Below are 23,509 nucleotides of genomic sequence, written 5' to 3'. Positions count from 1 at the left end.
TGTGGAAAGCAGCGCTAGACAATCGTTTGTTCCTTTGCTCTTGCGGAACCCAAACTGTGTATTTGATAGCAAGTTATTTGATTCGACCCAGTGATCGAGTCTCCGAAGGATCATTTTCTCCAACAATTTCCTAATGCACGAAAGCATAGCAGTCGGACCGTATGAGTTATGGTCAGACGCTGATTTGCCAGGTTTTTTAATGGCTATTACTTTGACCTGTCTCCATTCAGGCGGTACAATGTTGTTTTCTAGCAAGGAATTGAATAAATCTAGCAAGCGTCTTTTAGCGATATCTGGGAGATTTTTCAGAAGATTGAATTTAATCATATCGCTTCCCGGTGAGGAGTTGTTCGATGAAAGAAGAGCCATAGAGAAATACAGCATTGAGAATGGTCTATCCAGAGAGCCGCCGCTAGGAGACGCTTCTCGAAGAATATTTTGTGCTGGAACTGAGTCCGGACAGACCTTTTTAGCGAAATCGAATATCCATCGGTTGGAGTATTCTTCACTCTCATTGAAAGATGAGCGGTTACGCATGTTGCGAGCCACCCTCCACTGTTCAATGTTGATCTGAAAAAATCTGAATTTTAACAATCGTGTAAAATCTCCCTTCGTTTAATTTTGAACTATACTTGGCATAAACACACACACTTAGAAAAGTTCATGTAAATTTAGGTGCTCTGAGACTGACATATACGAGCGTCAATTTTGACATAAAATTAAGTCATGATAGACGCGAAATTTAGCTCAATTAAACGTACGTTTCGTCGAGTAACAAACTTTTCATTCTCGGAGCACTTAATTTTACATGACATGTTTGTTTAATTGTCATCCTTTATGTCAAAGATGGATTCCGTCAGGTGTAAAATTAGGATTTTCGAAGTGTGCAGCGAAATCGTTTTTAAGCTTGCTTAAATTTACACGAAATATCGCGTAAATTTATGCCAAATCTAGCGCTATATCTCGCAGAAATTTACATGAATTTTTCGAACAGTGTACCGTGAATGCTAATTATATTTATTGCATTGTATAAAAATATGCTTCATATATCAGAATGAGGTAGTTTTTCGAACATTGATCGCTAGAAATTCAGTGAAGGTGAAGCAATTATGAATTGGAGAATTAACTGGAGTAACCAGTTAAGGTTTGTTTTCAAATCTGTTCAGGGTGTGTTAGGTACTAAATTATCTTAAATAGATAAATCATCTAGTGCAAGCCATCATTGAATACTTACGAATGTGGTGCAGTAAAAAGAGTTCTATTTTCACCATATGTAATACAAATAATTCATTTTAACACCTTATCTTCGTAGTATATAACGTGAAAGCTTTTGAAACCATTTGAAATAGGTAAGCTTAGATTGCTGTCGAGCATGCACAAAGTGAAAGACTGTTTATGACAAAAGAGTAAACACACTTGAAGTGGAAAGTGGAAAATTAACAATACCACATGTTCGTTACAGATCGGAGCTGTTCATATATAAACCGGCAATCCCGAGAGCCCGAAATCCATTTTTGTTAAACCATTCGTTTGGAAATACCTGTTCTAATCGCCTGCACATCGCTTACAAAACTAGCAGCAAGTCAGTTTCCATTGTTAGATAGATAAACGGTACTATCATGTTTCATATCCTCAATCAGATACTAATGGGATTACAAAAGTGGTTTGCTTAGAGCTGGGAAAACCATCTAGAGTGATTTTTCCGGTGAATGGGGTGCTGATGACGGTGCGGTTTTCGTGAATCCTTAGAACGTGTGCTGGAAATTAGATTCATGTTGTATAAAATGGGATGCTTAACAGAGACCCCATGCAGAGTCGCATTAGTGTGGAATAATCTATTATAATAATCTCCCAATGATGTGGCAATAAGATTTTTTTTTACAATCTTCTTTAATGCTGGTTACTTCCTTTGCATGCCATCATCGACTATCGTGCAGCTGAAGGAAAACACAATGGAGATATCCGAGTCGACAAGAGTGGTATTTTTTGTTAGTCGAGTATTCGGTCTCGCGCCGTATGTGATAAAAAGAACAACCAAAGGACAAATTGTGGATTACAAGCGGAATATGGTGCTCGTGATTTACGGCTTATGCATCGTGTTTTGTTTAGGTAGATACTTGCCTGTTGTGTGTGTTATCTGGAAGTACATAATAAAACTGATATTGATGTGGTTTTTTACATTTCATCGACAGCTGGATTAACGTATAAAGGAATATTTTTTGATATAAACTCTAAAAAACCAATACGGTAAGTTGGGGTATGAGAGAAGATTCAAATTAAATTAACACATATTTTCGAAATAGTGACTGGAAATATGTATGTATGTAGAATGCAACTCCCACTATCTGGTACTGGCATTATGAATCTACCTGTAACATTTTTTTTTATGACTGCATCAAGCTTGAAACCGGGTTTTAGGGCTCACTCGTAAACAACGTACATGCTACTAAAGGTCCCGTGTGGGTTGTGCACAATTTATGAACTAAGCGATGAGGAAGATCTGAGTTTCATACGGCTGATTAGAAGGTGATAGCCCTACCGTAGATCCATTTAGCCCATTTCAAGAACGCAAATATTCCGAAGATATTTTCACCTACGATATGCCGCGCTCCAATATTTTTCAAATAAAACAGTGGTACTTACTCACTTTTTTCGGAGATGGTCACAGACAAAACGACGAAAATATTTAAATATGTTTTCCTTTAAAATACCGTCAACGACATCTCGCGAGCTTTTCGAGGAGAAAAGAGCAAGTCTCAAACAATGCTGCACACAATAAAATTAGTAGAAACTGTAAAGTGATCCGATACGGGCGGTGGGAGATTCGCAAAGCTAATAACATTTAAATTTATCGTTAAATGGGTGTACGACGACTGAGGAGAAAAAATTACGCCTGTTTGCCTGTGGCTTGACCGATTCGAGTGAATCTGGTTTCATTTAGTTTGCATATGACTCTCATTAATCCCTGATTGAGCAGTTCTAGGCAGAATAGCATACTAAAATAAAATTTTGTGTTATGGACAAGGACTCAAAAATATCTCCAAACGACAAAATGACAAGTGGTAAGCGTGATTACCTCTCACCCCAGCAGGCCTGGGTTCAATCCCAGTCGGCGCCGCTGGGATGTTCTGAGGCACAACATCTCTGATCACGCCTTCCTTCGGAAGGGAAGTAAAGCCGTTGGTTTTCGGTTCAATGAGTTGATGAGTAGGGTCCAGGTGTGGTGATCAGAGATGTTATGCCTCAGAACATCCCGGTGGTGCCGACTGGGATTGAAGCCAGGCCTGCTGGGGTGAGAGGTAATCACGGTTACCGCTACACCACCGGTGCCGCTAACCATGGACACATGAAAACTAGCAAAAATCGTAAAGGAAGGTGTTTTTCACGTAAAAACTAAAAAAGTGCATAAAGATTTCTCTTACTTCAAATGAAAACGTCACAATATTAGCGAAAACTTCGCGCAAATTCTAACGGAAATTTAGCCTTTTCAGTGAAACTGAATACAAAGGAATAATAAAAAAAATCATGATTATGTTTGAAAAATTGGTTAGCGATTTGCTTAACCGAAACAAAAGAAAAAATAAAAACTTTGAAAGCATCAAGTTTTGATCTGTAATATTAGGAGGTAAATGTTAGATCGAAATCAACAGTTAATCTGACATTCAAAGTGTTTTTTATGTTACTTCATACGCGAAGTTAACGATTTTCAGAGTTGGTTGGAAATGCTAACATGAAGCTTTAGTGTGATGATTTATTAGCTAGAGAATGATCTTTAGAAGAGGGTAGGTGGATAGTTCCGTTAGAGTACGGCAGTATGAAAATTGAATAGAAGTTGAAAATGAGCGAAGGGCCATTAAAGCGACAGTTTACAAGATAGACGCACATTTTTGCCTAGCCCGTACGATGTACGCGGGGACTTGAAGTATGTCTCCAAGTCCACAGGCAAAAATGTGCGTCCCTCTTGTTGCTCATAAACTGACTGCGGCTGTGGAATAGTTCTAGCGACGTTTTCATCACTACCTAAAGCCCCACGTTGGGAGAGCATTTCCAGTCGATGGTGTGTTATAATGCAGTTCTTCTTTACCCAACTATTGTGTTGCTCCTCTCGTCATGACCAACGTGATCATCTCAGAGAGAAAGCAGTAGGGTGGTTGTTGCGTGCTGTACCATCATCAGCATTGTTGACGGCTACTCCCGCCTTGAGTTGTTACATTCAAAGTGTTTTTTATGTTACTTCATACGCGAAGTTAACGATTTTCAGAGTTGGTTGGAAATGCTAACATGAAGCTTTAGTGTGATGATTTATTAGCTAGAGAATGATCTTTAGAAGAGGGTAGGTGGATAGTTCCGTTAGAGTACGGCAGTATGAAAATTGAATAGAAGTTGAAAATGAGCGAAGGGCCATTAAAGCGACAGTTTACAAGGTAGACGCACATTTTTGCCTAGCCCGTACGATGTACGCGGTGACTTGAAGTATGTCTCCAAGTCCACAGGCAAAAATGTGCGTCTATCTTGTAAACTGTCGCTTTAATGGCCCTTCGCTCATTTTCAACTTCTATTCAATTTTCATACTGCCGTACTCTAACGGAACTATCCACCTACCCTCTTCTAAAGATCATTCTCTAGCTAATAAATCATCACACTAAAGCTTCATGTTAGCATTTCCAACCAACCCAGTTAATCTGAGTTTAGACGGTTCATGTTAGTTTTCATGATTCAATAAAATTGTTCATGAGTCAAACGAATTTCTAATGGACCAATATTTGAGACGATATAGTTTAAAATTATTTTTCATTTAAGTTGAAGTCGGAGTCGGTATTATTTTTTGACTCCGGCACCGACTGCTTATATGCTGTAAAACATGTCTGACTCCAACTCCTAAACTAATTCAGGCAAACAAACAGAGTAGCTTCTTCATGCTAGGAATGCGTATTCAAATAGTTAATGACAAAACGCCTCCATTTTTTCACAGCAATCCTTTTTTTATGATGTAGGGAAACTGACGATAAATATACTTTCCCATGGATTTAATCCTAATCATTCTTCTGGAAAGTTTCGTTTTCAGAATGAAGACAGCAACATCGAAAGTGGTGACTACAGTGGATGTTTCCGTTGTCGTTTCTGCTTGTATTTGTGGCGTTTTTTGCGGTGTGTTCGGGCTTCCATTCGTAAGAGAACTAAATCAACGTTTAAATGAGGTAGGTAATTAATTATTTTTCCTGTGCATGCTGTAACGATCCTAACCGAGAAAACTAGAAGCTGAAAGGAATATACTTCGTTGATGCAATTTCCAGCCTTGCTATGTGAAAATTAATTGGTTGAGTAATTATTTTCCGGTAGCCAAAATGTAGTACACCGGAAATTAATATACTTTACGCTTGGTAAATTAAATAAATGTTTCATGCTCTGTTGATTTTTCCGTCCCCGAATAGAAAAGTTATTCCATTCTATTTGGAGCTCCAAGTTGAATTTTTGGTTGCTTATAGGGCTATTCGTAGGGTTTTGCCATTATACCAAATTTTATTTCTACCATTTCTAGGCGGACGATATGCTTTCGATGTTCGTCGCCGCAAGAAAACAGGACACGGAGAAGCGAAAAGGTCTCACGATGCTGGCCCTGGTGGGTGTCATCATAACAGGTGCACTAGGTGAGAGACTTTTTTGCCTCCACTCCCCCACAATACGGTTTGTCTCGAGTGACTGCCTGAGGCATTTTGGACGAACGTAAAATAATGGGATAAGTTGCTTAATTTTGCAGCTCTCGACATTTGGGTCTGGTATCGAATAGCAGAAAAAATAAAGAAGGAAAATCAAGATTCAGGTAAGCCAAACGTTTTACTGATTATATTCTTACGAACGATTTGCGCTGTTCGATATGATTGATGAGAAATAAATTGGATGTGCTGAACCGTGGAGAAATGTGCCATTTCATCGTGGGACTGCAGAAACTGCTGGTAATGATGGTACGGGTGCGGATGCTTCGAGGAATTGGATCTCATCCTACTCTGCTCAATTTTATACTGATTACCTATAGTTAATATATTCTTACAAGAGAACGGAACTTGTGGGCCGCTACTGAATTTATAGAGGCACATGTTCAGTGAAAAACAAAAAGGGGGAAAATCATATGGCTAGAGATGAATTGATTCTACCAAAGAGTTCTTTTGGGCATTCAATTGGATTTTTTTAACAACCGAGTAGACTAGTATAAACATATACAAATTTGTTTTTCTTTAGAATTAAAAAAAAAATATTGTGTGGTATTCTATTTTTACTTCTTATGGGTTATGATTCCGTATGGAGTTAAAATATTGCTTTAGTTTATGCCGAGACATTGAAAAGTCAATGGTTTTGCGCTATTGATTGTAAAACGCCATCATGCGATTTAATGGCCCACTCATGGGATTCCCGATCAACTTCGACCTATTATTATTCCGCGTATTTTTACTGAAAAGTACCAACAAGTCAATTGCATGAAAAGATATTTTACAGACGGGTCCCGTCTCAATGGATCCACTGGCTTCGGTGTCTTCAATGAAAACTCTAGCGCCTTCCGCAAACTTCAGGAACCTTGTTCCGTTTTTGTTGCTGAGCTGGCAGCAATCAACTTCGCATTGGGGATGATTTCCAACATGCCCGCAGACCATTATTTCATCTTCACGGATAGTCTCAGTTCGATTGAGGCTATTCGGTCGATGAAACAAGGTAGGCACTCATCTTATTTCCTTTCAAAGGTAAGGGAGCAGATGTGTGTGCTGGTCGAAAGATCATATATGATTACCTTTGTATGGGTCCCCTCACATTGCTCAATCCCAGGCAATGAGAAGGCGGACTCTCTCGCAAAGGTGGGCGCGCAGGAAGGCGAATTGTATGACAGGCAAATTTCACACGATGAATTTTACCATTTAGTGCGTCAGAGTACCTTTTCGAGTTGGCAAACCGATTGGGACACTGGAAATCTTGGACGGTGGTTACATTCAATTATTTCTAATGTTTCTTCGAGAGCGTGGTTTAAAAGCTTGGGCTTAAGTCGTGACTTCATTCGCGTGATGAGTAGACTTATGTCCAACCACTACTCGCTAGATGCTCATCTCAATAGAATAAACCTCGTGGACAGCAACATCTGTCGGTGTGGAAACGGTTACGATGACATCGAACACGCAGTTTGGCAATGTACGGATAATGACGCCGCCAGAGAGCGACTTTTGAATACCCTCGAGGCCCAAGGAAGACAACCCTATGTTCCTATCAGAGACGTGTTGGCAACCCGTGATCTCTGCTATATGCAGTCCGTTTATGTTTTTCTTCAAATGTCTAGTATAAGAATTTAATTCCTTTTGTCTTTTGTCTCTCTTTATTAGTTTTTGTTTGTCTTGTCCCCCCGTCTCGATGAGTCTCATCGTCGCCCACTGGTCACCCACCATAGCCGGTCGAACTCCGGACGAAGCTAGAACAGCACTACCGTTCATACTGGCGACAACGCTCTGATGAGACAACGAAACCCTACCCCAAGCTCCTCCCCTGATCCTATCCTTCGAAAATGTACCCTTCTAACCTCGAGTAAGCCGCGAGTAATCGGCCCAACTCCTACTAGACATAGAATTAAGTGAATTTTGTTACACACAGTGAACAATGAATTATCGGCTCCGTAAAGCTAACGCGATTGAGCCTTCCAAATAAACGAACTAGATAAAAAAAAAAATTAATGGCCCAAATTTTGCATAATTTGTGCGATGATGGGTTATGGCAAATAAATTAAGATTTCTGAGTTGTCGAGTAGGTGCATAAAAATTTAATTTTGATAAAAGTTCTGCTGAATTCATGCGCTGCGAAACGATAAACGACAAACGAAACCGTTGCATATTCAAGTCGCTCTTTTAATGTTTGTATGTTTATAAGCATGCAGCGCGCTTCATATGCTGGAATAGGAAATAATGTCCAACCTAATTTACTAAGGACATATAATAGAAATTACTTTTGAAATTACATTCTAATCTTTCTTCGTGCGTCATTGAAAATGGAGACCATACATTGCTGCAATATTCCAGTATTGACCTTACATAGGCAATATATAGTGTTTTAGTTGTGTATGGGTCCTGAAAGTTATAGCAAAAGCGTTTGATAAAGCCTAGCATGTTATTTGCCCTGTGAGTTATTGTATTGTAATGGTCTATGAAAGTTAGTTTGGAGTCTAAGATAATCCCTAAATCCCTAACACTTTCTCATTTTTCTACATTCTGATTTCCTAATGCAATAGAAATGTTTGATGGTGTTCTTTTTCTGCTAAATGATATTAAGTTGCATTATTTTACATTCAGTTCTAATAGGATTTTTTTACACCATGTGTAGAATATGTGTATTTCATTCTGGAATATATTGATGTCTTCATCATTTGTTATTTCCAAAAAGAGCTTTATGTCGTCGGCATAGATTAGCAATTTAATTTTTTTGAGAATGAAAAAAATGTCGTTTACATACAGAATAAAAAGAAGAGGTCCCAAATGAGAGCCTTGGGGGACTCCTGAGGTGACTTGAATAGGGGTCGATTTCTTTCCATTGAATTGAATTATTTGTTGGCGGTTGGTTAAATATAATTCAAGCTATTTCAGGAGTCCTGAACGTATGCAATACGTTGGTATTCCTAAATTATGATAAATTCTACCAAAAATATGTGGTTATTTTTGTTTTGGCGATGCGACATGCAATTTGATGGTGATAGGGTCTACAAAATGGCGAGTCGACAACCTGGAAGGAGCGTGGTACCTAACTCCGGTCCTCACAAGTCCCTACCTCATGCCTACACGAATCATATGATTACAAACGACTACCAGCTGATACATGGAAACAGCTGGATGGCGTAGCCTGGGCAATGATGTCAATCCGACAATAGCAAAGTAAGGGGGTACGGCACGAACACTGGCACGATAACCATAGCACGGCGTTAGAGGAACCCGAGCGTCCACCCAGGAAGGACAGAAACCAACAGAAAGATTAATAACTGATTTTACGGCGCAAAACAAAGAACAAGAATTGGAACTAGATGTATATGAAGATCCAGTGGAGGTGCCAAGGTGTTTGTATCCTACACAGATAAAAATTCTGGATTTTAATAGTGATTTAAACATTCCTTCACGTAAACTTGTATTTCATTTCACGCAACCGAGCAGCTTGTAATCAATGTTGTTTACAACAATGGGCTTTTGTATACAATATTTGCTACATTGCATGAAATGTCTCAGAACTATACATGGTATATAATGTAAACTTATATGATATGTGACGCTCCACATATGTGCATCATACTGAACAGAAATTTACAATACTTTTTCGAACTGTATAGGCAAAAGGTAAGCTCCAAATTCGCTATTATCATCGTCGTTGGCAGTACTATTTTTATATTTTAAATTATCCATCGACCATAGAAAATACATGAATTATCGTATCTTAATCGTTCGTTACATACCAAAGGAGAACTTAACAGTACTTTGACTGTGGATTGTGAGATGCCCTGGAGGGATCGTTTTTGCTTACTGAGCAGAAAATCATGGGTTTAATCCCAAGCTCTTCCACAGCACAATAAATCGTCATCGTAATTTGATTAACCATCAACTTCAACCTGATTCTATTTGCATTATTGCGTATTTCCGTTGTTCGTTACTTACCAAGCGAAAACGTAGTCGCGTTTAGTCACGAAACGTTATGGTTCTGAGATGCTCGATGACCCTGGAGGGATCATTTTTACTTACTAAGCATAAAATCATGGGTTTAACCCAAGCTCTCTATCATGACTCTTAAAATGTATGATCACTAAACACAATTAATATTTTCCCGACTTCGACTGGGATTGAACCCAGACCCATTGGGGTGAGAAAGCAGTCACGCTTACCACTACACCACCGGCGGCGGCTTATTTTTAGCTATATCTCGAAAACTATCCTACTGAGATTTCTTGGACTACATTTTTGAATTCAACGCACGATTTTACATGGGAAATGATGATCAGCGTACAAAGTTCAAATATGATATAAACTAGTGTTCTTAATGAGCGTGGTCATTTTAGCTATTCAAGCTAACGGGGTGATCGCGCACGGGCAGAACTTTTCCTACGTTGTGTTTACGGATGTATGAATAAAATACAGTGGTTTTTACCGTCCTGTCATGGCGGAGGCAGATGAATTACTATATTTATTGATAGTGAATAGGGATACAATATAACACACAGCTGGTAGGGTAGGAACACAGGTAGTGGACGTTTGCACAAACACGGGGTTCTACCATAGAGGTAACTCTAAGACTAGAAGGTCCCGAAATAACGTGCTCAACTTTTTGGCTCAGCTCTGGTACTCTCTTCGGTCCCAAGCTAATCGATTCACCCCTCGAAACATAGGAAAAACCAATAACCCCTCATTTTATCTGTCAAACTTTCATAGCGAATCAAAACAAACATTGTGTAGGCCTGCTGGGGTGAGAGGAAATCACGCGTACCACTACACCACTGGCGCCACTATATCTAAGATATGAAACAACATTGACTATCAACATGGGTAGCTGTACCCCAAAGAATTATATATTTGCTAAATAGCCTATTTTGATAATATTCTTCTAATAGTATCCTTGTAAATATAATGTATCATGTCCAAATAACCTCAATTTTTGGTCTATTGATTCATTACTTTACACGCTAACTTGAAAGTACTCATTAATGAGTAAAAAAAGACCCATTTTGAAGAAAAGTGGCTTAACTCATTAATGATTAAACAATTTTACCCATTAATGAGTATCTGTTACCCATTAATGATTAACAATTACTCATTAATGGGTAACAGATACTCATTAATGGATAAAAAAATTACTCATTTAATGAGTTAAGCCACTTTTCTTCAAAATGGGTCTTTTTCAACCATTAATGGGTACTTTCAAGTTAGCGTGTAGTATTATATTTTCCAAACATGCCATTTCATGGCACATAAAACAAAATGTGTGTGTATAGGTCCCTGTTGGCCACACTGGCCTGAGCACACCTACCGTTGGAACCTACTTGTGTCGGAACACCCCTGCAGTGAGCTCGGCAGCGAAGTGACATATATCGATCTGTCACACCGGGTGAGTAAAAGAGAAAAATAACCGAGAACAAAGCAACCAAGTGAAAAACGTAATTTCATCGCTCTCGTTATTCTTAAAATTATCTAGTAATCTAGTGAACTTAATTATAGTTGAACTTAAAGCTAATGTGATTAGTCACTACGAGGTTTATCTTATACCTACACACTGAATTAGGCTTAAATGTAACTAAAAACTATGCTTACGCACTAGGTAACCTAAACCTATTATTGAACACCATACACTCTACTCCGTGAAACCCGTAGCCACTGGTATCGGTAAGAAGTTAAAACAAAAGTATGTATAAAATGTATGTCGATGATCTTACTTTGTCTGTGATCTTACTTACAATTACCTAAACAAGGGCTTACAACTAAACACTTCGAGGGCATCACGCTAGACAACACCGAAATTATACTAAAAGGAAACTAAACGTAAGTCACAAAATTATAATCTACACTTACAACTAGGACTAAAATTAGGTTGAGAACATAATGATGTAAAACATAAACAATGTCATGTACACTCTACCTACATTCCAACCTTAAGCAATATCAAGACCACATAAATCTATATAATTACCAATGGTTTATAAATATATAAAGACTAACTAATTCCAATTGAAATTGTCGTTATCTAACACAGGAAATTATATTCTCGCTATTACCAGATTATACGTCTTTTATTCGCTGGTGGTGTGTGTGGTGCAAGTCAAATGTCGCGAAGTGATGGTAAATCCCATGGTGATGGTGGTGGTAATGCGGATGTGGTGATATTGGAGGAAACCGTGGAAGGACATACCTGCAGAGCTTGTCAAGGTCCTGACACCGACGAGATGGTTGAGTGCGACTTATGTGATCGATGGCACCATTTTTCCTGTGTAGGCGTATCGGAGGAAGTTGCCGACAAGAGCTGGAGTTGTAATAACTGCGTGACTGCCAAATGGGCCCAGCGAACTAAGGCAGCTTCGTACGGAGCACCAATAAGGGAAGACATCATCCAGAATCGGAGATCGCTGCAAGACCTAAGCATCGGGAAAATCGTGACAAGCACCCGCGGCAATCTAGTGATTCCTTCAGCTTCAACATCACAAAGGTCAGCTAAGTCGCTGACAGTTCCGGTAACCAGCCATCATCCAGCACCTCTGGATCCAGTGCACGATCACTGGATCCAGAGGTGCACACTTCGACACAAGGCATAGTTATACCAAACAACAAACGTGTCCACATCCAGTGTTCAGCCAGCTGAAGCAGAAGTCGTCATTGCCAGCTGTAGAGTTGCCAGTGATCGATGCAGAGGAAGCGATTTCCGAGGTGCCCATCTCCTCGTCACAAAAGTCAGAGAGAAACCGCGCCAAGCTTCAACTAATGAGACTGCCGGAAGAACGGGCATTTCAGCAGCAACAAGAAGAGCGCAGAAGACTCACTGAGGAAAAGGCAGCCCAGGAGTATAAGGAATATTTTGATAACAAATATAAGATTCTGGAGGATTTAGCGAGCGAACGAGGATCGAGTCGGAGCTCCAACTTCTCTCGTCGTCGGGTTGAAGAATTGGTGCAAACAACTAACCCTACACCCTTAAACACAGACAAAACCGCCACTCAGGAACAAGACGGCTTGCAAGAACAAGAACAGCAGAAACAACGGCGTCAAGAGTTTGTCGAGCAACAACAGCAAGAACGGTTGCACGTAGAACCAGCTACGGAAACAGCAGCAGAAACAGTTGGAGAAAGAGCAGCAATTTTGGCAGTATCAACAGCAACAGCGGCAAGAGCAAATACGTCAGGAGAGTATACAGCGACAGCAAGAGGAAGATTTGAGGAAGGAAGCGGATGCCATCAATCGGATGTGGGAACGGCAGTTGGAACAGGAGAGAATTCTACGCGAGCAGCAACAACAGCTAGCGAATGGTCAAGGGATCATGCGACGACCGGGAAATCTAATTCCTTCCAACCAGATGCCAGAACCACAACTCAACCCTCCACCGGTGAATCTCGAAGCAGAGTCATGCAGAGAGTCGATACGTGAGCAACCTGGACAATTCCTTCCAGACGCTCTACCGCAGTCGACGCAACTTCATCCGAGAGAATCGTATTATCCACATAGGCCTGCAATGAATACAGGCGACAGAGATAGAGGGCCTTCAGTAAACTCGTTGATTGTGGATGATAATGACCAGTTTCAACTTTCCCGCTCTCAAGTTGCAGCACGACAAGCAGTATCAAAAGATTTGCCTACGTTTTCGGGCAATCCAGAGGAGTGGCCAGTTTTCATATCCATGTAAAATCGAACAACCACCATGTGCGGATTTACGGACGATGCTGTCAAGAGTCGGCTGATGCATTCCGGAAACGTTCCTGGCATTCTGTCCACTTTTAAGATGCTGTTTGGTCAACCAGAGGTGATCATACAATTGCTAATTGGGAAGGTGAGCTCTTTATCGCCGGTTCGAGAAGACAAGCTGGAAACGCTAGTAGACTTTGCGGTGAATGTCCAAAACTGCTGTGCCACCGTAGACGCGTGTGGACTGCAGGAGTATATGTACAATGTAACTCTACTACAGCAGCTAGTCGGCAAACTACCGCCATCGCTCAAACTCAACTGGGCACAGCATCGTCGAACACTGCACTCTCGCATCTACAGTCTTCACATTTCTGGCGTCAAGAGTGAAAGCAAGAAATTCCTCTTAAGCGATGTTAGGACGGCGAACGAGCTAATGTTGCCACAGCAAACGTTGGACATGACTGAGTTGTCCAAGCTGTATCCACACCTTCGAAGTCTGCCAATCGAATCTTATCGCGATGCTCGTCCACGCATTCTAATAGGGATGAAGCACGCCCTGCTCAGTCTTGGCCTGAAAAATCGTGAAGGGGACATCGGTCAACCAATCGCTGTGAATTCACGGCTTGGATGGACCGTGTGCGGAGGATGGAGTTCCGAGAACACCGTCAACTCGCGTCCGTAAACTCATGTGCCGATAGATGAGGATTCGGCCCCAGCGTTGACTCCGGATCATTTCTTACTCGGTTCGTCCAACGGTTCGAAACCGATCACGAGCCTCGATGATAGCCGAGTGGCCGTAAAGCAGAATTGGTGTACCTCACAGATTTTAGCAAACCAATATTGGAAGCGTTGGGTGTCGGACTACTTTCCAGAAATCACTCACCGCACCAAATGGTTTCGTTATACAAAACCGATCGCCGTGGGCGATATTGTAGTTATCGCCGATTCCAACTTGCCCCGCAACTGTTGGCCGAAGGGGGAAGTCATCAGTACCAAAGTCAGCCAGGATGACCAGGTTCGGTCCGCAACCCTGAGGACAGCGAGCGGTGTCTACGACCGTCCGGCAACGAAGCTGGCTGTATTAGACGTCCGGTGTGACCGAGGGGGACGACTCTATCTACGATGCAAAAAAGATTGTGTTTTGCTGTGGCTAGCTGCGCGCACGCTGATTAGATAGAAAGAAGATTGATGATGATTCTGAAGATTTCCTGCAAAAAGATGATGAGCGATGCAAGTAGATGCGACAAATGAAAGAAGATTTTTCGAAGATTGATTCGATAGCGGAGATTTTTTGAGCATCTAAACTTGAGATTTAGATGTGCCGCCCCCCTCGGGTGCGACGGAGAGTAAGCCAGGGGTTGTCGTACCCTGGGGGGAGTGTTGGCCACACTGGCCTGAGCACACCTACCGTTGGAACCTACTTGTGTCGGAACACCCCTGCAGTGGGTTCGGCAGCGAAGTGACAGCAGAGTGACAGTTATCGATCTGTCACATCGGGTGAGTAAAAGAGAAAAACAACCAAGAACAAAGCAACCAAGTGAAAAACGTAATTTCATCGCTCTCGTTATTCTTAAAATTATCTAGTAATCTAGTGAACTTAATTATAGCTGAACTTAAAGCTAATGTGATTAGTCACTACGAGGTTTATCTTATACCCACACACTGAATTAGATAAGTTTAATACAATTAAACTTGGCTTAAATGTAACTAAAAACTATGATATAATACTAGAAATGCGGACGAAATAAGAACACCACATTTCTTGACTTGTGCTTCACAAAATTCATTATATTTTAAAGGAATACATGTTTTCAATTCGATGCCTAGAAAAATTAAACGTGCGACAACACTAGCAGAATTTAAGAGACGTTGTAATTTGAACAGTTATCACATTTTTTTTAATTAATTGACGAATTATGAATCTTGACGAAGTTATCTCTAACGGATTATTTTGAATAAGCATTGTAGCACTGCAATTTGTAAAAAGAAGATGCCTACAAGTTGAATAAGAAAATTTTTTCAACACAAGTCGCAGTGGCGCCGGTGGTGTAGTGGTAAGCGTGATTACCTCTCATCCCAGCAGGCCTGAGTTCAATCCCAGTCGGCGCCGCCGGGATGTTCTGAGGCATAACATCTCTGATCACGCCTTCCTTCGGAAGGGAGGTAAAGCCGTTGGTCCCCGGTACATGAGTTGATGGGTCGATAGGTAGGGTCCAGATGTGGGAGTTTTCTCCATGGCGTCGGTAGCAGGGTGCTCTGCACGGACAACAAGCTCGACGGAAAACGAATCAAGGAAACACGAGTCGTAGTTTATCCATAGTTGGATAATTACGACGAGTGTTGGGAAAATTGGTTTTTCCAACGAGATGCATACACAATTTTTTGCACTCAAAATAGTGCACTGGATGCTGAAAAATAGTACTTTTTAACACTGTAATTTTAATTATGAAAAGTAGGCCATTAATAATTGTTCAAAACGGTTTGAAAACCTTTTTACAACGCTCCAAACTTCCCAGGTGAGTGTGGCTATTGCCGGCAGCCATTATTCCTTGGGCAAATTTCCATTTGAACTGCGTCTTAACTAGCTGTTCTATTATCGGCAACTCAAAATCAACCGTATTTTGTAGTTTTATTTCACGACCACATGTGGCCCTGTTTTTTGTAAACAAAACTGTGTAGGTCCTTTTCTCGCCAACCGACTGTCGCTCAGGCAAACAAACAACATCAGCGGGATAGGGAAAGTTTCCCCTACCCGGTGATGTTGATGGTTTGCGTGGGTGTCATGTGGGTGGCGAGAAAAGGACATATAAGAAGATTTGTTTACAAAAAGCTTGTATGTCCTTTTCACATGTTGTTTTTGATTTGAAAAAAAAAATCGTGATATAACAGGATTGCTCACTGGTAAAAATATAATCAAATTGAAGCTGAAAGACTATGGAATCGTTTAAATACTAAATACATTTAACGACAGCGAAATTAACGTTGTAATTTTGGTTGCCGATGTCAATGAGTGCTGAAGCCATCATTTATCCTAAGAGGAGGATGCTTAAGTATATTCACATTTATATCATTGTGAAGCAACTGCAAACTCTAGAGGGAATTTAATTCTGCAACTGTATAATCAGGTCGTTTTTGTTTGCTAACCTGGTTAAAATGTAATATTTTAAAATGTTAAAGATAAATCGTCCAGCTCAAACTTTTGTAGGGGAAGAGGTGGGACCATCATCACCATCATCATATAATTGTGAATGTAAAACTTGTGTCCAAGAACAGTTCTGGGAAGAAAAAAAAAGATATTAGACGACCCCTTGAAACCAGAACTACCTGTTCCTTGTATTCACTTAATGCATGACGCAAACCATTCTGGTTTCAATGAAATCATCATAAATAAACAGTTTCTAGAGCTTCAATAGGTTTGGAGAACTGAGTTGTTGCAAAGAAATGTTTAAATTAGATTAGTCCACAGAACAGTATTAAAAATTATTGCATCAGAAACAGCACAAAAATGTCCTGCGTTTATGTATTTATGCGATTAAGATATAATAACTTGATGTGAGGCATCAACAAAATCCGAACATTTGTACATTTTAGTTGATAGATTGTCCTAACTTCGCTATAAATCATGATTTTCAGAATTATTAAATCATTAGAATTACTAATGAGATTTTGTACTTATCAATTACAAGAAGAGGTTGTGAAATATGTGTTTGACACTTTGAGCGTTCACTAAGAGTGAGCGCTCTTAAATCATAACTATTGCTGACAAACATTTAAAAAATACCTTTTATTTATATTTTTAATTGTATTTCCAAACACTATATCACAGGAACTGTACTTCGAAATTATCGTCGTTCAATTTATCTTATGTAAAAAAAGATTGAGGAACATGATGGCACTATCTTCAATTGCAGTAAGTAATATCCACAAAATTAAATTTGAAACGTATATGGTTATGGTAAAATTGTTAGGGCTTCTACACCCATTTACTGTTTTTTTGGCATCCAAAATTTAAACGGTAATTTCACTGCATTTTAGTTCCAAACCACTTCGCTGAGTGTATTCAAAGAATTCTCTAGTTATTCAGCGTAAATCTGATTTAATTTTTACGACTGGGTTAACGAGTTTTGACAGGTTAGTCATGAAACGGAACATACGCACTTCAAAATGCGGCTGATTGCAAGATGCCAATGATAGAACAGCAGGTTAGCAGGTTAAGCTGCAAAGCGGAAGCAATATTAAATAAAAATGCACCGGTATTTGGTGCATGGCGGTATTGTGTGATAAGCACAATAAAATTATAAGCTCAGAGATATCGATTTGGTTGTTCGACTGGTTTTATGGAGATTTCGTTTTTATGGCTTTCATGAATTACCCTAGACTGAGAAAGCCATAAAAACGAAATCTCAGAGATATCGAGAAAATTTCGAAGCCAATGCGAAAAAAAATCTTTGGTTGTATCGAACTATGTACATATTCACTTTCAGTCCCAATATTCTATTTTACCTTTCCTTTCAGTACTTGCGCCAAATTTTGTTAAACGAGCACTCGCGTGTTGTACAAAATATTACAGTATGTTATTTTCAGCTAGAAAGCGCTTCTTGAATCCTTATATTCTCCAAATTATTCTTGAAATATTGGTCTATTAAAAATGGGTATTAAGTTTCATGATTAGTAATTAGTAACATGATTAGTTTCACGTTGAGTAAGTTTCAAAATCATTAGTTTTTTTTTGCGTTTTGCACTTTGTACAACGGCGCGAGTACTGAATGGTTAATACATTTATACAAATAAGTATTTCTGCTTCTCTAAATAATCAGGTTACCATTTGATTCTAGGTGCCAATGTACTGGGATACTGCCCATTCTATGCCCTTTATTACATCCTGATGATGTTCCATGTTCTGTTTGCACAGTCAGCACTAGGAATAAATAGCCGATTTCGTCGACTCAACATGGCACTTTATCACGTGTTTCCTGAATGTGAGAATTTAATCAATTAATCAACCATCTATATGATATTTTTGTTTTCACACGAGCCACATTGTATTTACTTCCAGTTCACAAAATTCCCATAATTGAAATAACGTCAGTGTCATCAGCCAACAACACCTTGGAAATGTTGGAGAACATAATGGAGCCGAAGAAAGGTTTAACGACTGTTTCCCATGGTATGAGATCTGTGACCTTGCTTTTTCAAGCTATAACTATCGCTTTTGTTTTAGAGCAGGTCCAGGCCAAATAGCAAAGCAAAAATGATTTGAATGAAAATGTACATAATTGTTTCTTATGGGCAATAATTCACATTTGTGCTAAAATTCAGCCATTTTGAATTTACAAAATGGCGTATTCGACATTTTTTAATAAATCGTAGCATGAAAACGTCAGTTCCATTCGAAATGACGTCTGAGACAAAGTTGCAGACAAAAATAAAGTCTTGGAAAAACATGCACGGTACAATTTTTTAAGTAATTTTGTGAAAAAAATCCAGACAGGTTTCAAAAATTTTACTAACAAAAAATGTTCATCTCAAAAGTTTTTGATTTTCTATTACAAACGATTACAATTGCCTATTTAACACAATTATTTTCAGGTAAATCTGAGAAGGTCGAGTCTGATCGATTTGTCATTTCACGTGGATCTACTGCTCACTTCGCAAACTTTATCCCTCAGGAAGAGTTTTGCCCCAAGCAAAGCCGTCGGAATGATGATACTAGAGCGAATAAATCATTTCAATGTTTACTTTATCTGTCAACATCATCATAATAATTAATTTCATTCTTCATCCGGCTGGCGGTAGTGAAATAGTGGTGCATAAATCGTGGGGTTAATTATTCGCTAAAAGGAAATCAGTGGATTGAAGTACAATTTATTATTTGGCCAGATCATGCTTGTAGTTTACTTAATTATCCGAATAGAATAATTCATAAATTTACCCTTTGATATTACTATAAACTGTGTTCTTCTTCTCCTTCACTGCTATTACATCGTAACTGGTACGCTACGCTTGCCTGCAGTATGTGCACGATAATATAAAACTACACACATAAAATGTCATACCAAAAATGTTGTTTCCAACAGAATTCTTTCAAATTTCAGGGATCATTCAAAACATATTATCTACTTTATATCTTTTCTCTTTATTTATTCATCAGCAGTCAATCAATTTCATAACCATATGTTAGAACTTTACTATAAACACTGCTCATGAGCTTTTGTATTGTCGTAGCTGGTTCATATTTCATGCTGAACAATGCATTAGTTCCTAAGTAACATTGATCGATTCTCTTCATCGACTTTCTCTTTTGTTAATAACTTGGATACAGAACAGTTTATTGTCGTTTTTATCGTATTAGAAGTTTGATAATAGCTTCTTTCATCGATCATTGTGCTGAAAATAACTGGGATTGTCTTGACATGGCCGTCAGGATGCAAAGAGAATCTGTCAATGTTACTTAGGAACTTCAGCTTGATTTCTCAACATTTATCTATTTTAAACTGATATCTGCTACTCTTTTATCTTCTCCAAGAAGTTCTCATAGGTATCGATTTATTATTGTGTCGCCAGCTCTAAATTATATTTCGCAAGTCCGACTTTTAAAAAAATCATAACTTTAAGATTGTTGATGTTTTTTTCTTGGTACTTTCGACAGCTCTTTTGCAATGCTGCCAGTCGCGTCGGAAGTTAATTCATTAGCAACATACAAATAATTTTACCCATGATTTTTCGATCGCAGTTCTGGGAAACTTAGAGGATTATTCTCTTTGAGGACGATATTGATGCCATTTTTCGATTATGAACTGAGTGAAAAATAGCGACAAGTTCTATCGAAAAGCCCAATATTAAAGTAACATGCCATTTTTAATCTTTATCTTGAAAAGTGAAGCCATGTTTGCAATGTTTAACTATTTTATCTTCCATTGGTTGAAATTTGATGATAATTAGCAAAAATGTGTTTCTATAATAAAAAAAAAGTTACTAATGAATGTTTGGTAAAGTATTTTGTATAGAAAAACGTAATTTTTTAAAAAGTCTTTAATTATGTTATAAGCCGATTTGATAAACGTATCAACCATATTGGTAGGTAAAAACAAACTCATATTTCGGGGCCTCAGTTAGCATAGTCGGTGAAGGCACAGTATTATCAAACTGAAAGCGGTGGGTTCGATTCCGGCTTGGAGCATGTTTTGGGTTGGAAATGTTATAAACTTCTGTGGGCTTGTATGATCATTGTGCTTGACATGCAGTGTGCAAATTCGTTGGTTGACATATGAATGATGCAATAAATAACTGTGCAAGCGATTCATAGAACACAAAGCTAATCAGGTCCACACCAAAAAGCAAAAATGTTGGCTCGACCTTCTCCAGGTTGCATGAAACTTTGGATTCACATTTTTGGAAAAAATCGGCGATTTTGGATCATGTATTTTTTTCTTTGACATTTTTCTAGTAGCACGAAAACGTCACTTTTGATCGATCTGACGTCTGATACAAAGTTGGTGCGAAAAGCGAAGTCTTTATGGGATAAATATACAGGGTAAATTTTGTTATTTTGAGTACAAATTCCAAAAAAGTGATAAAACTCAAATATCTCTAAAAGTATATTTTTCAAAGTTCATGAAAAATGCAATGTTTCAGAATATGTAAAACTATGGACGCTTAAAAATTGTCAAAAATCGTAGAACATTAATTTTATGCAACAAGAAAACACATCATTTGCAAAAACTTGATCAGTCAAATTAAATTATCGCGCACAGCTTATAAAACTAACAAAATGTGATCAAAACTGAAATCACTCGAGAACAAAACGTATGCAAAAAACCAATTTAATCAAATTATCACGAGCAATTCCTTAGACTAATAAAAATAAGAAACAGATCCGATCGGCTCCTTATACAGCACTCCATTTTTTCCTCCAAACTATAGTTTTAACAAAGACAAGAAACTTTGATAAAGACGTCAACTTGAGTGGATGCAATCCTAGAGTGTTATTAATTTATTCCTCTGTAATTATTATTTAATCACATTAAAGTAAAACTCCCTGCATGGGCTATCAAGTTATGTAATAAAAAAAAAAATCAGAAATAAATAGGTGGGACAAACAATTTTAACTGCAGACTTGATGATAAAGGCAAATATTAGCTGTATAATCCAATTTTTGGTTTTGTGTAAGCTAATCTGCAGCTAAAATTGTTAGTTGGGTAGTTGCCATGAACTTCATCATTTACTGTCATTCTATATTATCTTTATGGACTGGCATTTTAATTATGGAAGACATGTATCTGTTTTATGAAGCTGTATTCTTCATTGCGCATTCAATCACATTTAATTTTATAAATTACCTATTGCCAGCTCGTCACAAACGACCTTCCGTGTCTTCGAATCGTATGATTGAAGACCTGGCCTACATTCATGCCTCATTATCAACTGGAGTGGTATTGGTATCGAAGTGAGTATGTATTATAGACGGGTAACCACCCAGAATCATTATGCAAAAAAAAATATGACTTCATTAAATTTCAGTACGTTTGGCATTGCGTTACTGGCAGTTTTAGGCTCGTGTCTGCTGCATTTAGTGGCCACTTCGTACTTTTTGATGATTGAACTTGTAGGTGATAAGGTAAATAGAATCCTCCACCAAAATAAGATTTAGGTTCATTCTCCTTGTTTGTTTAGGATGCGGTGTTTTCCTGGATTCAGGCGCTTTGGTTATTCATTCATATTTTTCGTTTTATTCTAACCGTGGAGCCTTGCCATATTACGAATGTTGAGGTAAGCGGTTTTACTATCCTACACATACATTTGTAATCTTGGTTTACTCTAAGCGTTGATAAAAGGTTCTATTTGCTTCAATGCCATTTTCAGGCCCGGCGGACAATGACCATTGTTTGTAATCTTATGAGAACCTGTAAGGATTCGTTGGCAAAAGAACGTGTATGTATTGCTAATGTGATTGACAATGATGACGTCTGAATATATTTTGATATATGTATATACATATATATATTTTTTTCATCATTTTCCCAATCGGTGCCATCATCATGCTCTTCAGTTGGAGAATTTTTGGCGCCAGCTGGTTGACAATAATTCTGTGTTCACCGCATGTGGTTTATGTACGATCGATAGACATATAATTACATCGGTAAGTATCACCAACTGTGATATTCCATCATGCAGTAGGGCATCATTTACTGATAAATTATGTTATTCTTTTTATTTTTACAGTATTGTGGAGCTATAGCAACTTATTTGGTAATTTTGATGCAGTTCAAGGAAGCAGACGATAACCCTAATCCAATAACAAACCAATCTGGGAGACTAGTTACCTAACTATGTCCGACCAGTTCTTTAAGTTGCGAAAATTTGTGTAATACTTATAGGTGCTAATACTGCTTGAATTTGTTTGCTTTTCTCGTACGCTCTAGATATAATATCACTTGAAAATAAATTAACTGCTGCGCCCTGGACATACCAACCGACTTCGTTCCATTTCTTGGGAAAATTAGTGTGTGTTCGTTTGTGTGTGTTTGTGTGGGGAAAAGTGGTCTATAAATTCTTTAACTAATTATGTTTTTATAACTTCATGCCTGAAGTTAACGATTCACATAGTTGGAGATGCTTAACGTCAATATCAGGCTTAAAATAGCTGAACCTCTCCTACCCATGCCCCCTTGAACGATGGATAAGTGATTACAAGCTTTCTAAATAAATATATGGCATGTTGAATAATTCACCAAGAAGTTTTATTAAGAAGTATGATATTTGTTTGGTTTTTGCATTTAGTGCAGTAACATTTGCGAATATATTAAATATGTCAGATTTGTACGATTTTATACTAATTTCCACCGCTAGAAAAATCTCAGCTTTCAACACTTGAACAAAGAAAACAGACGAGTGCATGCAAATAATATGTGCGTAAAGCTCCAATTTGGGGTTGTTATTGTTAATTAAAATAGACGTTTATGAAACATTTAGTAAAACACGCACCAGGGGCACAGCAAGTATTTTTGTTTTGTTTTTGTAAAAATTACATGATTTAAAAACTATATTTTTTATTGAAATTTACATCCAGGAAATTAGCAGCGCCGGTGGTGTAGTGGTAAGCGTGATTGCCTATCATCCCCAAAAGG

General features: G+C 38.5%; 1 protein-coding gene across 1 annotated transcript; it reads left to right on the top strand.

The window, feature by feature from the left end:
* The first annotated feature begins 1,531 nt into the window (after positions 1-1,531).
* Positions 1,532-22,838, top strand: Gr43a (Gustatory receptor 43a). Its single transcript, XM_065231031.1, has 14 exons — positions 1,532-1,611; positions 1,938-2,109; positions 2,193-2,247; positions 5,054-5,198; positions 5,540-5,648; positions 5,759-5,821; positions 18,218-18,361; positions 18,439-18,549; positions 21,732-21,828; positions 21,903-21,999; positions 22,056-22,151; positions 22,245-22,313; positions 22,432-22,521; positions 22,605-22,838. The coding sequence occupies exons 2-14, from the start codon at positions 1,953-1,955 to the stop codon at positions 22,707-22,709; spliced, it is 1,338 nt and encodes a 445-aa protein (XP_065087103.1). The 5' UTR covers positions 1,532-1,611; positions 1,938-1,952; the 3' UTR covers positions 22,710-22,838.
* Positions 22,839-23,509: the final 671 nt, after the last annotated feature.

The sequence above is a fragment of the Ochlerotatus camptorhynchus genome, unplaced genomic scaffold, assembly GCF_037179485.1.
Source record: "Ochlerotatus camptorhynchus isolate MF236.1 unplaced genomic scaffold, CSIRO-AGI_Acam_v1.1 ptg000003l, whole genome shotgun sequence".
NCBI classification, from domain to species: Eukaryota; Metazoa; Arthropoda; class Insecta; order Diptera; family Culicidae; genus Ochlerotatus; species Ochlerotatus camptorhynchus.
Note: the sequence above shows the minus strand (reverse complement) of the source record. Positions and strands in the feature narration are given on the sequence as shown.

Coding starts and splice junctions, on each gene's coding strand:
- Gr43a (XM_065231031.1), top strand. CDS start 1,953: ATGGAGATATCCGAGTCGACAAGAGTGGTATTTTTTGTTAGTCGAGTA. Junction 5,822..18,217: donor GAAGGAAAATCAAGATTCAG/GTAAGCCAAACG, acceptor ATTTGATTCTAG/GTGCCAATGTACTGGGATAC. Junction 22,314..22,431: donor ATTCGTTGGCAAAAGAACGT/GTATGTATTGCT, acceptor CATGCTCTTCAG/TTGGAGAATTTTTGGCGCCA.